General features: G+C 50.7%; 1 protein-coding gene across 1 annotated transcript; it reads right to left on the reverse strand.

Moving 5' to 3' along the window:
• Positions 1-743: 743 nt before the first annotated feature.
• On the reverse strand, positions 744-10,355 carry SMIM17 (small integral membrane protein 17). Its single transcript, XM_036274225.1, has 4 exons — positions 10,296-10,355; positions 6,344-6,590; positions 3,165-3,235; positions 744-941 (listed from the first exon to the last, which is right to left on the reverse strand). Exons 2-4 carry the CDS (start codon positions 6,504-6,506, stop codon positions 831-833), a joined length of 345 nt encoding a protein of 114 aa, XP_036130118.1. The 5' UTR covers positions 6,507-6,590; positions 10,296-10,355; the 3' UTR covers positions 744-830.
• Positions 10,356-15,122: the final 4,767 nt, after the last annotated feature.

Genomic DNA, 15,122 nt, shown 5'->3' on the forward strand with positions numbered 1-15,122 from the left:
AAGACGTCACAATGCTGTACTTATGCATCAAATTACACAGTTTACAAATACATAAAGCAAAGACTATACAAACTGTACTGACAGACAAAACTGCGTAACAGATTTCACGTAATCTCGTTGGTTTCTGACAGACGGGCCAAAATTACATAACGGCTGAACAGCATGATTGATGAGACTGAGTTAATTAACAGACGCGTAGAGTTTTGATTTCTACACACAGAAAATACATATTCCTCTCAAATGTCCATGAAACGCATGTAAGCATTGGCCATGTTCTAGGCCACAATAAAAGCTTTAAAAAAAAGGTTTGGAGAGCAGGTGCATCGCAGACCACATTGTCTGTTCACAGTGCAGTAAATCAAGCAAACAAAAGTGGTGTTAAATAACCCCGATTGCCAAGTTTCGAAGCAGTCTTCAGAAGTACTGCAATCAAATAGTTAGACAGCGTGAACGAGAACACAAGTGATGGACGTTGAAGGCGTGGCCAAGGCTACAGTTAGAAGCATATTTGTATGATTAGGTATGTGCTTGTAGCAAGTAATTTTGTAAAAAGAAAATATAAATGAATTAAGTACTCAAAAATAGAGACAAGGAGCCTGGCCGGGTAGCTCAGTTGGTTAGATCTTTGTCCTGATACTCCAAGGTTTTGGGTTCGATCCCCGGTCAGGGCACATACAAGGATCGACCGATGAATGCATAAATAAGTGCGACAACAAATCAATGTCTCTCTCTCTCTTCCCCTTCATCGCTCTCTCTAAAAATAAATGCATTTTTAAAAAAATCATCTCGATGATTCCTTGGCAGGACCAGGGCGTCTCTTTCAAAACGAGTTAGATGTAGAACACCATAGGCATCCCTGTTAAAACCAGGAACAAAAAGAGCCCACACACGACCAGGAGTAAGGTCGTCTGCTGCGGGGCCCTTGGCCACTCCACGAAGCCCTGAAACAGAAAGAGAAGAAGAATGACCACGGGAAGGGAGGGGCCACCATTGTTACCTGTGGGAAAACGGGGTCACAGGACAGACAGAAGGTAAAGGACACATTACCCCAATGCCCCAGAAGAGGAAAGAGCAGAACATGTGAGGACAATTTCAAAGTGATATAGAAAGCCTCACTATTTTGTTTTTATTTTTTGTTAATCCTTACCAGAGACTATTGTTTTTCCCCAATGAGTCTTAGAGAGAGTGGAAGGAAGGGAATGAGCGGAAGAGAGAGAAAGAGAGATAAACATTGATGTGAGAGAGACACGTCAATTGGTTGCCTTTCACATGTGCCCCAACTGGGCCTAGGGCTCAAACCTGCAACCCAGGTACATGCCCTTCACTGGGAATCAAACCCAGGACCCTTTGGTCTCCAGGCTGATACTCTAACCACTGAGCAAAAACAGCCAGGACAAAATTTCACTGTTTAAAATACCATCTAGACCTCAATGACCCCCAAACGTGTGTGTGTGTGTGTGTGTGTGTGTGTGTGTGTGTATTTCTTGACCCTGGCTGGTGTGGCGTAGTGCTTAGAGCATCAGCCCATGCACCAAAGCCTTGCAGATTCGATTCCTTGTCAGGGACACATACCTGGGTTGCAGGTTTGATCCCTGACCCTGGTCAGGGAGTGTGTAGGTGGCAATTAATGGATGTGTCTCTCTCAAATCAATGTTTCTCTCTCTCCCTCCTTCCCTTTCACTCTCTCTAATAATCAATGAAAAAAATATCCTTGAGTGAGGATTAATAACAATAAGAACAAAACTCCCATAAACGAGGACAAATGAAGGTTGAATGAGCCATGAGGGGTGAATGAGTGGATAGTGAGTAATGTCACAGGCCTCTGGGTGTCTTCCTCGGTCTTAGTTTTCTTGTCTTAAAGGGCAGAAAACCATAGCAACTATCTCCCGGGCTCAGGAGTTGATATTGAGCGAGCATGGAGCTAGTGAAAGTGTTAATAACGAGAAGCACTTAGAATCGCCTCCAGCTTGTACCAGGTAAGGGGCAGCTCTCATGTGTAACATTTCCACCCCTTTTCCCCCTACCTGGAGGACCCTGAGTGGCCCCTATACCTCTCCCTCTTCCTCATCCATCCCCTTCTTTCCACGTGGGCCGCCAGGATGACTTTTGTGACCCTCAAATCCCCTCAATGGCTCCCCACTGCCCACAAGAATGGCCCAATCTCCTTGGCATGAAACTTGGGAGTGAGAGCGGTCTGTTAAAATGTGGGTGGGAATACATCTCGCCTCTGTCCACAGCCCTCCTACAGCTTCTACTTTTACCGTGTAAAAGCCAAATTCTTACTTTGGTCTACATGCCCTGAGTCATCCACCCCGGTCACTTCTGTGACCTCTCCCCTCCCCTCCTCCCTAGCTCCACCATACTGATCACACTTGCTGCGCCTCACAGGTGTCAGGCAAGTTCCTGCCTCAGGGCCTTTGCACTTGCTGTGTCCTTCCACCCAGAACCTCTTCCCCCTAGAAATCTGCCCGGCTCATTCCCCACCTCCTTCTCGTCTTAACCCCAGCATCTCCCCGTCAGTTAGTGGAGACTTCCCTCCGGTGGGTGCTCGCTCAATAGCTGCAGAAGGAAGGAACCGTCTCCTCCAGCCGGGTTTTCACCCCCAACCCCCACTGCGCTCCTCTCAACTCCAGCGTTTCGCCCTTTCTAGGCCTCGCCTTTGGGCGGGCGCCCGACCCCCTCTGCTGGGACGCTCCTTCTCCTCCCCTCTGGGAATAAGCCTCCGGGCCGGAGAGTTAACGTCTTCCCTTGAGCCACCTTACTGTAGCCCGTACTCATTTCGAAGTGCTCGCATCCCTCTGGTTTGAACCAATCTGAGCCGGTGTCAGACCTGTGACTGGGGGATGGGCCCTCCTGTGCTGCTCAGACTGGTTGTGTGGTTTTTCTGATGTGTAAGAGAAACATTGAAATAAAAGAACCATGGCCATTATTTCGCACACTGATGTCTCGTGCAGGCCCACCCGCACCCCAAGGAAACATTAGCTCTGTAAATGAAGGGATGTGCTCCCTCCTGCGGATTGGTGTCACTCGTGGGATCTGGATGAAACCCCAGCCGGTGGTTAGATGGATGGATTTTGTGGGGCAGGGGGACTGCGGGGGAATGAGTCAACTCGCTGAGGTCCGCAGGGTGGGCATTTGGGAAAGAGAAGGGAACCCCGACTTACCTGGGACTCCTCGGACTCGTCTTCCACCGCTTTCCACTCCTGGGGAAGCCTGGTCTCTTGAGAAGACAGGTCTGGGTGAGGTGGGGGGGGGGGGTGCGAGAGAAAGGAGCCGAGCGTGAGAGACCAGGCCCGCTGGGAGCTCTGCTTGGTCTTCTCACCTGGCAGCCTATCCCTTTTCTGTTAATACACACACATGCACACGCACACATATACACATACACAGCATGCACACACGCACACACATATACACAGCATGCACACACATACACACACACACAGCATGCACAGCACACACACGCGCGCACATACACACACATACACAGCACACACACATACACAACATGCACACGCACACACATGCACAGCACACACACACAACATGCACACGCACGCACATACACAGCACACACACGCGTGCACACACACATACACAGCACACACACACATACACAGCATGCACACACGTACACACATACACAGCATGCACAGCACACACACACACACAGCACACGCACACATACACAACATGCACACACACATACACAGCAAACACACGCACATACACAGCACACACGCACACACACAGCACACGCACACACACGCACATACACAACATGCACACACACACACATACACAGCACACACACGCGCATACTGGCTGAGAGAATCAGAGACCTGAAGTCTGATCCCATCTCTGCCCCTAAGTACCTGGCAAGCTTACAGCAGGTCACCTGATGTGCCCCGTCTCTGTCGCTTCACCTGTCACATGGGTAGGACAGTCCTTTCTTTATAGGCCTCGGGCCCAGGGCAGTGACGGAGCAGTAGAAAGAGCCACAGAACAGAACAGGATGGCGGAGGTTTCCCCAGCCCCCAGCCCCGGCGAGGAAATCTCCCCATGTCAGATTTCAACCTCCTCACCCCGAAGCTGGCGGGGACTGGCGGTCAGGCCAAAGGTGGCCTTTCCCCGGCTCCCTGCACTGGCCCTGCGAGGAGCCCACACCTCCTCACTGCCGCCCGTGTTCTCCACACCCTGTCCCAGCCTGCTCATCCCTGGGGAGGAGGGAAGGCCCCTGCCCCTGGTAGAGGCCCAGCCCCGTTCTGCTGTGGGCTGTCTTTTCAGGGGTCCCCATGTAAGCAAATGGTACCACTGTTGTCCCGCTGTTTGGGCCAAAACCCCAGGACTCCTCCTTGATATCTCTTTTGTCCTCCCCTCCCCAAACGTCCACCAACGAGACCTCTGGTTCTCAAGTCCCTCCACTTAGCCCCTGTCCACCACCACCACGCCCAGCTGGGCAGGTCACCCCTCTCCCGGACCATTGCAGGAGTCTCCTAACTGGCCTCCCCCGGCCGCCTGGCCTCCTCATCCTTCACGTCGTTCTCAGGGCTCGGCCGCAGGGCTGACCTGCCGCCGGCACTTCCTGGGGCCTGGCTCCCCGTGCGGGCCGCCCGGCGCCTTGCGGGATGTCTGGCCCCAAGGCTGACCTCCGCCACTAGATGGCGGTCGCACCTCCCTGACATTGTCAAGCCCCGGGCAGGGGAGGTGGGGTGCGACATCGCCCCCTGCGGAGAACCGCTCCTTAGAGGAATCTTTTGCAAAAGCAAAGCAGATCCCTCCTTTCTCCTCTTCAAAGCCTCCCAGAAGGGGGTGGGGGTCCTCAATACTCAAATAACAGCCCTGGGCTCAGTAACTGAGCGTCATCTCATGAACCAAGGGATCACGAGTTCGATTCCGGGCCAGGGCACAAGCCCGGGTTGTGGGCTCAATCCCCAGCAGGGGGCGTGACTCCCTCTCCCTGAAGTCAATAAAAATATATTTAAATATATATATACTTATATATATTTAAATATATTTTATATATATTTAAAACATATTTAAATATAATATATATATTATAACAGACTCCTTGCCAAGGTCTACCAGTCGTCCCACCACCGGCTGGTGGTCTCTGCTCCGTTCACCATGGTCCCCCTAAGAGCTGGACGCCACCGCGGGTCACGTGGGGCTTTGGCTGCCCTTAGTGCTCTCCCTCCGCTCGTGGGACAGCCGAGGCCTCCTCATGCTCCTGTCCCCGGCCCTGACCCTGTCACCCTCCGTCAATCACCCTGTTTCACTGTCTTCACAGCTTGCTTCAACTTTTCTTTGTATCTAGTAACTTGTTGCTGGTCTGCTTTCCCCACTAAACCTGTAGCTGCACTAGGGCCTTCTCGCTCATTGCTAGAACCCCCGGCACAACGCGCAGTGGGTGCTTGGGGCCCGTTTCTGCCCACCTACCCCCGCCACGCCCCCAACCTTCCCACTGTCCCGTGTCCGCACCCTTCCGCGGCCCCTCCCTCACTGATGCCAGGGGTGGCTCATTCTGACCAAGGGCCCCTGAGCAGCTGGGTTGCAAGTAGAGGCTTAAAAAGTGCTTGTGATTTGGGGTTTCCATCTGTTGCCCGGTAACCACCGAGAGAGTAAGCCTGGGCCAGCCTCTGCAGCCGGAAGTCAGCACTCACGTGCGCAAGGTCATCTTCCATCAACCAGCTGACCGCTGAGCCCACTATGTTTTGGGGTGACTTGTTAGGCAGCAAAAGCTGACTGATACTGGGCTCTATAAAAACTTGTGGAAGCCCTGGCCGGGCAGCTCGGTCGGTTAGAGCATCATCCCAATGCACCAAGGTTGCAGGTTCAATCCCCGTCAGGGTACATATAAGAATCAACCAATGGCCCTGGCCAGTTTGGCTCAGTGGTAGAGTGTTGGCCTGCGGTCCGGAGAGACCCAGATTCGGTTCCCGCTAAGGGTATGTACCTCGGTTGCAGTTTGTCCCCGGCCCTGGTTGGGTCGTGCAGGTGGCGACCACTCGATGTGTCCCTTTCACGTCGATGTTTCTCTCTCTCTCTCTCTCTCTCTCTCTCTCTCTCTCTCTCCCTCTCTCTCCCAACTCTATCTGAACAAAAAATGGAAAAATGTCCTCGGGTGAGGATAAAAAAAGAAAAACAAATCAACCAATGAATGCATCAAGAAGTGGAACAACAAGTCAATGTTTCTCTCTCTCTCTGCCCCTTCCACTCTCTCTCTCTAAAATCAATCAATAAAAACTGAAAATCTTGTTGAATAAGTGAAGCAATGATTATTTCATCTTTCCTAGGTCCTGCCCTGACATTTCCCACCACCTCCCTCGAGACACCTGCCCCTCACCTTTCTTGTCACCGTCACAGATGGATGCCCCAATCTTCACCGCCACCCAGTCTTTGACGAAGGCGGCTCGCTTCTCCCAGGCCCTGCTCTCCCGGGGCAGCAGCGTCTTGGTCCTCTCGGGCTCCAGCAGCCCCCGCAGCTGCTCAGACCTGAGACTCTGCATGTCTCTAGGCGGTGATGTTCCCAAGGTGACCTTCTTCTTCTGGCCCAGTGTCCTGTTGGGTTCCCCAAGCACAGGATTTGGAACCTGAGGAATGACAGGCATTTAATCATCCAAAAAATTATTCAGAGTGCCACTGTGTGCCAGACACGATTTCTAGGGGCTGAGATACAGAAATGATGGCAAAGAGGCTCCCTGCCCTCGCGAGGCTTATGGTGTAGATTGGGGAGAGAGACAGATAGCATGTCAGATGATGATAAATGCTCTGGAGACAAATAATGAAACACACACACACACACACACACACACACACACACACACACTCATTCCATGTCCCAAAACGTAGAGCCAGGAGTTTTTAGCAGACAGTCACATACAGGATCCCTGTGGCTGGAGAAAGAAGGACCCATCTTCCTGCCTGATGCCTGCAACCCTGACTTTCTGCTTTGTGGTAAAAAAAAAAAAAAAAGTGGAAGTGGCCCTGACCAGGTAGTTCAGTTGATTAGAGCATTTTCCCTCCCACTCTATCTGAACAAAAAAATGGAAAAATGTCTTCCGGTGAGGATTAAAAAAAAAAAAAGATTTTAGAGTCCAGCTGGTGTGGCTCAGTGGTTGAGCGTCGACCCATGCGCCAAGAAGTTGCCAGTTTGATTCCCGGTCAGGACACCTGCCCAGGTTATGGGCCAGATCCCTGTCGGGGGGCATGCAGGGGGTGGCCAATTGATGTTCTCTCTCATCGATGTTTATATCTCTCTCTCCCTCTCTCTCTCAAATCAATAAAGAAAAAATATTTTAAATTGATTTTAGAGAGAGTGGAAGGGGGAGACAGAGAAAGAGAGAGAGACACCTATGTCAGAAACATTGATCGGCTGCCTGCTGTAAGCACCCTGATGGGGAATGGAACCTAAAACCTAGGTATGTGCCCTGACTGGGAATCAAACCCTCAACCTTTTCGTGTATGGGATGATGCTCCAACCAATGAGCCACTAGCAAGGGCTATATGTGTGATTTTATTGATTGAAAACAAAGCCTGGTCCAGGTAAAATGAATCAATGTTGATAAAAATCAGAACAGTGGTCATACTGGGCTGGGCACGTGAGGGGAGCATGGGGGACTTTGGGGGGGTTGTGTTCTATATTTTGATCTGAGTGGTGGTCCCAGGGGTGAAGACCTTTGTGGAAATTCACTGATCTTTACCTGGATTGAGCTGGACACGTCACGCCCAGTATTCTGTATTTTAGACCCCACTGAGAACAATAAAGCAAACTACAAGTCGTTTAACTTCAGGTAACTTCACCTGTGGTTTGCTGCACATCTGTGTCAATATATATGTAAATAAATGCTGACTTTTGGAATTATACATTGCATGAATTTTGTTGTTTTTTAAAATCAGGGAGAGAGAGAGATATTTGTTGTTCCACTTATTTACGCATTCATTGGTTCTTTTTATTATGTGCCCTGACTGGGGATTGAACCCACAATCTTGATATATTAGGATAACATTCCAGCCAACTGAGTGACCCAGCCAGGGGTTGTTGTGTTTTTGAACCTGGTTCTGCTGAATCATCAACCATTGTGGGGTCTTTTTTAAAGCCCTGACTGTAAACACAGAAACACCTCTATTGGAAAGAAAACGTGAACCAGGGGCAAAGGATGCACGGGCTGAGGAGAAGCCATAAGGAGGTGGGGTTGCAGCAAAGGAGAGATCAGGCGCTCCGTTTGAAGAAACTACCCCGTGCAGCACAGCCAAGGTTTGCCCTGTGAGCACACGGTCCAGTGTGTTCCGTCTTCTGATTTCTCACAAGAACATGGGAAATCTGTGTTTTTAGAGGATATTTGCTGTGGAGGGCGGCTGAGCCAAGGTCTTTTGCTGAACCTGTGGTGTTTGCCCGGCTCACCCAGGAGCATTCTGCCCAAAGCCTCTTGTTGACCCTGCGATGCTGGCAAAGCCCACACAGGAACCTTCTGAACTGTGGGCAATATTGTATCGACAGTCTCGACCTTGAGCTCAGAGGCTGGTGAAAACATCTGGTTTGAAGACAATGAAGCTTTTGAACTCCTCGTCCTTCACTATTGCTATATAATAAACATGCTGAGCCAGCTCGGGGCCACTGTTCCTCCAACAGGGGGCAGTGTCCCGCCTGCCCCAGATTTCCTCTCTACAATGTCTCTGTCTTTCTTAATCTCCTGTCGCCCCTCCTCAGGTCTGGTTTGACTAGCTGTGCAGGTCGCGGCAACCTGCGTTTTAAAATGCCAGTGATTGTTTAAATGTTTAAAAGGAAGACAGGCTGCGAACCAACTAGCACAGGTGGTGGGGCTGGGTTGGGGCCTGGGCTTCAGGTTTGCAGTGTCCCTGTGGGCTGGGGAGGCTGCGGGGGCCAGAGGAGGAGGCTTCCAGCATAGACAACAGTTTCCATGAAACCCAGACAATCCCTGGACGGTGTGGCTCAGTTGGTTGGAGTGTCATTTGTTTGGAGCATTGTCCGTACACCAAAAAGTTTGCGGGTTTGATTCTCAGTTAGGTTACATACCCATGTTGTGGGTTCAATCCCGGGTCAGGGTGCATGTGGGATCTCTCTCTCTCTCTCTCTCTCTCTCTCCTTTCTGTCTCTCTAAAATCAATAAAAATATATCCTTGGGTGAGGATTAAAAAAGAAACCCCAGGCCTGGCCGGTTTGGCTCAGTGGTTGGAGCATCGGCCTGTGGACAAGAGTCCCGGGTTCAGTTCCCACTAGGGGCACGTACCAAAACAAACAAACAAACAAACAAACAAACAAAAAAGAAACCCCAGACAACACTGTGGTGAAGGCCAAGGGAGGGGGGACGGGGTGAAATAAATTGGCCTTGATAGAAATTGGTGAGAGGGCACTGGTAGGGGTGCTGTTTTGTTTACTGTTTTTGTTTTCTTTTCAATAGGAGATACAATCGGTCCTGTGTTTAAGCCAGGAATGCAGAGGAGAGAGGTGACAGAGGGAGAAGATGAGAGCCATGGGGTCCGGGCCCAAGAAGCTGGATCTGCCTGGATGGAGGAGGGAGGGTGGGAGGGGACGGAGAACTCCGCGCGTGTGATGGGGTGAGCGTGCGAGGGAGCTCATACCCACAGCTTGTATTCCCGGCGAAATAGCAAACAAGGCCTCCCTATGAAGAAAGGCCGGAGATGCCGTAACAACAACGCCGACCCCACCACGGTAGTAATTGCAAAAGGGTGCGCCGGGCCCCGTGCACCTCGCGCCATGGTTCTCCGCGGCAGACACGGTTATGCTTCTGCTGTACCGACGGAGAAGGCCCTGGGTCAAAGCCGTAGGGCCAATTGGAGCTGGGCGGGGAGGCGAACCCTGCCTGCCTCTAGCGCCTGAGCACCCAACCATTGCGGGGAGTACACAAGTGCCCAGACACACGGTGCACACGCGGGCGGGCGCACGGAACACACGGCGAGGGCGCACACGGACACGGAGCCCCCGGGAGACCAGAGCACACACAAACCGCGTGCAGACGCAGACGCAGGACATCAATGCGGGATCATCCTGACCTCCTCGCGCCGAGGCAGACATTCAGGTGCAGTTCCCTGGCCGGTGGACAGACCACGCTTGACTTAGAAACAGACGCAAACCAGCCTTCGCCCATTGGATGGGCCGGAGACCCCCTCCCCGGCGCCACCTCCCCGGAGCGGACCTGGCCCCTCACCCCAGGCACACACATTCACATTCACACGCGTGTCCTGGCACCACCGCCCTCGCCCCCAGCCCCATTTCCCCGCTCCCTTCTGTCCGCGGGATCCCTGAAAGGACTCACCCTCCCCAACCAGACCCTTCACAGCGCTGCAGAGGTGGCGCTACAGGATCGGGGCTGCAGGATCGCCACTGCGCAGACTCGGAGGCTGTGGGTGGGGGGCAGGGCGGGGGGTAGAGAAGGGGCCAGTGGGCAGCCTTCTTCCCTCCTCTTTCCCCGCCCTGGAGAACCTGCGCCTGGCGGGAGATGGGGAGGACTGGAGAGGGGAGGGGAGCAGAGAAGCGACTGTGACGAAGCGCCTGCAGTGCGGTGGGGGTGGCGTGGGCATGTGGGGTGTGGTGCTCTGCTGTTCGTGAGGTCGGCCACAGTGGGATGAGCTGTCCATCCCCCGCCGGTGGGCACAAAGGCTATGTCCACGTCCTGCTAAGGCAACAACTTCGGGGGCCCCTAGGTTCTGTAGTCCACAGTCTGGGTGGGGGAGGGAAAAGGAAGGAGCTGGGCAAGGGTGTGGCAATCTGGGGATCCTGGAATCAGAGGCTGGCTTTGCCCTTTGCCACTACTGTGTCTTTGGGTGTGTCACTTATCATCTCTGTGCCTCAGTTTCCCATTCTGTTAAGTAGATATAATATGCATACTACCTCGCAGGATTGCTGTGAAGGTAAAAAATAAATAATGCCCATATACTGCTAATAGCTGTTAGCTAATAGCTGCTCTTATTATCATCATTATTCACCTTGACAATGCAGCGACTACCTTCCAACTGCTCTCATGGAGGCCACATCAAAATTTTAAATTTTTTGACGAAGCCATAGATGAAGGGGGGAAAATCTTCTTTTATATAAGTGCCTTTGACTGGGAATTGAACCCACGACCTTTCAGTGAGTGGGCCAACGCTCTAACCACTGAGAAACACCAGCTAGGGCTCCTTTGATGGTTTATCTGAAGGTATTTTCTCCTGGCCTGTGTGTCCAGAGTATTCAGGCAAGAAAGGAGTGATGAAAGATAAAACCAGCGAAGCATCCAGGGTCTGGAGAGCCACGGTCACATCTTACAATGTCATCACAGGTGTGCTGGAAAGCCATGGAAAGAAGGGTACAGAGGAAGCGTGTCACATAACCTGGTTTACATTTTCAAGGTATCAATGAAACTGCCGTGTGGAGAGTGCACCAGGTACAATGGAAAGACCCTTTAGGAGGCTGTTGCTATAAACCAGGTGAGAATGATGGTGGCTGGCACGAGGTGGTGGCACAGGGGTGGAGAGCAGGGGACAGATTCCAAATCTACTTTGAAGATGGAGCAGAGTGGACACACTGGTGGACGGGGTGCGAGAGGTGAGAAGGGATAACTCAAGGAGGACTTTGGGACTTTGAGCCTGAGCAGCTGAGTGCCCTGTAGTGTACTGAGAAGAATCAATTTTGTGTGTGTGCATGGGGAAAATCCAGAATGCTCTTTAGGGCATGTTAAGTATTCAATGCTTGTATTTCTGAGGTTAACGCCAGGAGAGCCTTGACTCCTGAGATGCCAGCATTCAGAGATTCTGGGGTGAGGGTCCGGGAGTAGGCCCAGGAATCTTAGAAGAGCACATGCGCCTAGGGGAGGCCCTGGGAAAAGCAGGCTCCTGGCGGTGTCGGCGGTGCTGAAACCCTCCAGATAGGCTTCCGCACATCGAAAAGCTGCTGCCCGCGGTGCTGAACGCAACAGCGCAGGGATCTGTCCGTGGTGCTGAACCCCGACCCCCTTTCCACTGCCCGTGGTGCTGAACCATATTTGCGGAGCCCCGCTGTCCGTGGTCCTGAATCAATGATGACTTGGGACGCTGAATTTGCTCTCTGTCCTTGGTGCTGAACTCACTTTAAGACCGGCGCCGAGTCGGGTCGACGGCTCTGTCCGTGGTGCTGAACTCATATCCCCATGTACCTGGCAGTGGCGTTGAACCTCATAGGGAAACCTGTCCGTGATGCTGAATCTCTAGGCAAAGGAGGGGAATATAGGGGATATTTGTAATACTGTCAACAATAAAAAAATTAATTGTATGTATATATAATTTTTAATATATGTGTGTGTGTGTGTATATATATAATTTATTGTTGTTCCCCATTTACTCCATGCTTTGCCCACCTCTATTCAGCCCCTGCCACTTTCCTGGCCATAACCACACTGTTTTCTGTTGTCCATGGGTTATGTTCTTTGGCTACTTTCTTCAACTTCTTTTATCCAGTTTCCTCCCTTCCCTCTGACCTCTGTCAGTCTGTTCCATGTATCCATGCCTCTGGTTCTATTTTATTAGCTTATTTTGTCCATTAGATTCCACATATAAGTGAGAGATGGTGATTGCCATGGAACCACACATTGCCCTCCTGTGAATCCAGACCACCAGCAATAGGAAAGTCAGTGCCACCATTCACTTCCTTTGATTAATAGTCCTGTTAGGATCAGATGAGGTGTGTGTACCCGTACAACATTTCTTGATGGCTTCCAAAGAAACTGATAGTTGCAGTTTTGCCAGAAGAGAGCCACCTTCCTTTTTCTCTCATATGCTGTAACTCAGAAAATCTTCCATGTTGGTATCTTTAGCTCTTCCTCACCGTTTCTTGCCCAGATGAATCCTAATCTATTTAGTCAACTCTCTAAGGAAATATCCTTGGGTGATGCCAATATTTCCTCTCTTCCAAGCAAGACACCACTGAGCCCTGGATTGAGAAGACAATGTCCTTTCCCCTGATATCCATACAGCTCTCTCTTCTTTGCTAATTGGGGCTCTGCTCCAAGGTCACCTTCTTAAAGAGGTCCTCCCCAACTGCCAAAGCTGAGGTAGCCCCTCCCTTCATTTTTACCTCATCATCTGATCTCACTAAAAAATTAGGAGTAGGGGCTCCGTGAGACAAAGGGCTTTGGGTTTGGTTCACTCACCGCTGGACTCCCAGCGCCTGGAAGGACGTGCTCAGATACTTGTTGAGTAAATGACTTGCTGTTCACCTGAAGCCTCTGGTCTCATGAGATTCCTGCTTCTCAGAGGATACAGAAATTCTAGGTCTTTATGTGTCAGGCATCCACTTTCTTATTTCTTAAAACAGCCTCTACCCCACCACTAAGTGGGAAAGAAAACAACTCAGGCTCCTTTTTGACCCATTTCCCTCTTCCCCCTGTCCATGCACATCTGTCATATCAACATTTTGTGCCACAAATTCAGCAGTGAAAAAAAAAAAAAAAAAGCCAGCTCCACACACCTGTTTCTTCTTCTCCACTTCTTTCCACCACTCAGCCTTTCTGGAAAGCAGATGATCACCTATAAATAAACATTCCCTCTAGGAAGCTCTTTAAAGAAACTTGGGCCAAAAGAACCCCCCCCCCCATGAAACTCAATGCCCTGCGGAATGTTCATTGGGTAAATGAGCACCCACGATGAAGAAGATGGAAAACTTATTGAGCCTCCTGGTGCTGCGTGTGTGTGTGTGTGTGTGTGTGTGTGTGTGTGTGTGTAGATAGATATAATTTCCTGCTAATATTTCTCCCTGGTCATGGGAGACCAACAAACCCCAGGGAAACCTATTCTGATAACAGACATGAAGCATGGTTGCACTTAAACCTCCTGTCAACTTTAGGAACGGATGATAAAATCATTAGAATGATGGCACATAACAGAACTTTCTATGTGCTAAGGACTATTCTAAATGCTTCCCTGTGTTACTCACAACACTATAAGGTAGATATTATCCTTATCCCCATTATACAGAGAAGGAAACCGAGGCTCAGAAAATGACCGCTCTGGTCAGACACAGAGCTGGAATTTGAACCCTGGCAGATCTGACGCCAGAGTTCCCGTTCCCAACTTGTTCTTATCAGTCACTTTCGTACTGATCTTGTCAGTCCTGAGGGGGGTGATTCTCCTTTCTTCCCTCCTTCACCCTCTCACCTTCCTCCTACCCCTTTCCCTCTCCTACTTCTTTCTCCTCTCCTTGGTTCCCTTTCCTTCTCTCCCCTCGCCTCCCATTGTCCCCGCCCACCGCGGTTGCAGGGCAGAGGTGGGCGTGGCTCCCAGGCCGCGCAGGCGCAGGCAGCTACCGCACAGCCGCTGGGGAATCCGCGCCGCCCACCAGAAAATGCCTGCGGAATTTTCGTCGTGCAATGTATTGGAGCTCTGAGCCTTGATTTCCTCAGCGGAAAACCCGGGATAATAATAGTGCTCTGAGTACTAATTAATTACCCATTTATTAATAAATATTTTATGTATCGTTTTATTGATAATAGAGCACCATTTTTATATTTACTGTTTGCTACTTATTATTGATAATCAATCGCTATTATCATCCATAATGAAATAATAAGTAAAATGACTAAGGCTGTGGATGAGGCATAGATAGGATAATGCGCCCCTTGTCTGAAGGCATGAAGGCACTTTATTTTCACAAGAATTCCAGCCAGCATAGGGGGGCAGGGTAGTCTGTGATCCGAGAGAGGACTGTTCTCTCTGTACCTCTGAAACAGCCCTACCTGGGGGGCTCACGCCATCATGCTGGGTTACTGCAGGAGGGGCCTTCCCCCATCTCTGAGGCTAAGGGTCTGGGCCCAGCCTTCTGGTCTGACCATTCCCAAGTCAGGAATCCAGGGCTGGGAGGGACAGAGGGCCTCATTTGTGGGGTAGGCCTGCTGGGATCTGGGGTTCCGGTGGGGTATTCGCGTTTCTTTCCCCCCCTTCCTCACAATTGTTGACACTCATTTTGACAGGACAACTGATACCTGTGTCTTTCACCACTGATGACTGTTTAAAATGACATTGATCTCCCTTAATTAAAAGTTTTATTTAAAAAAATTTTTAACAGACTACTATGGGAAATTTTGGCATCCGAAGCGATTACTGTTGCTTCCTAACACTGAAAACAAATTTTTCCC

This window comes from Molossus molossus, unplaced genomic scaffold, assembly GCF_014108415.1.
Source record: "Molossus molossus isolate mMolMol1 unplaced genomic scaffold, mMolMol1.p scaffold_m16_p_21, whole genome shotgun sequence".
Taxonomy (NCBI): domain Eukaryota; kingdom Metazoa; phylum Chordata; class Mammalia; order Chiroptera; family Molossidae; genus Molossus; species Molossus molossus.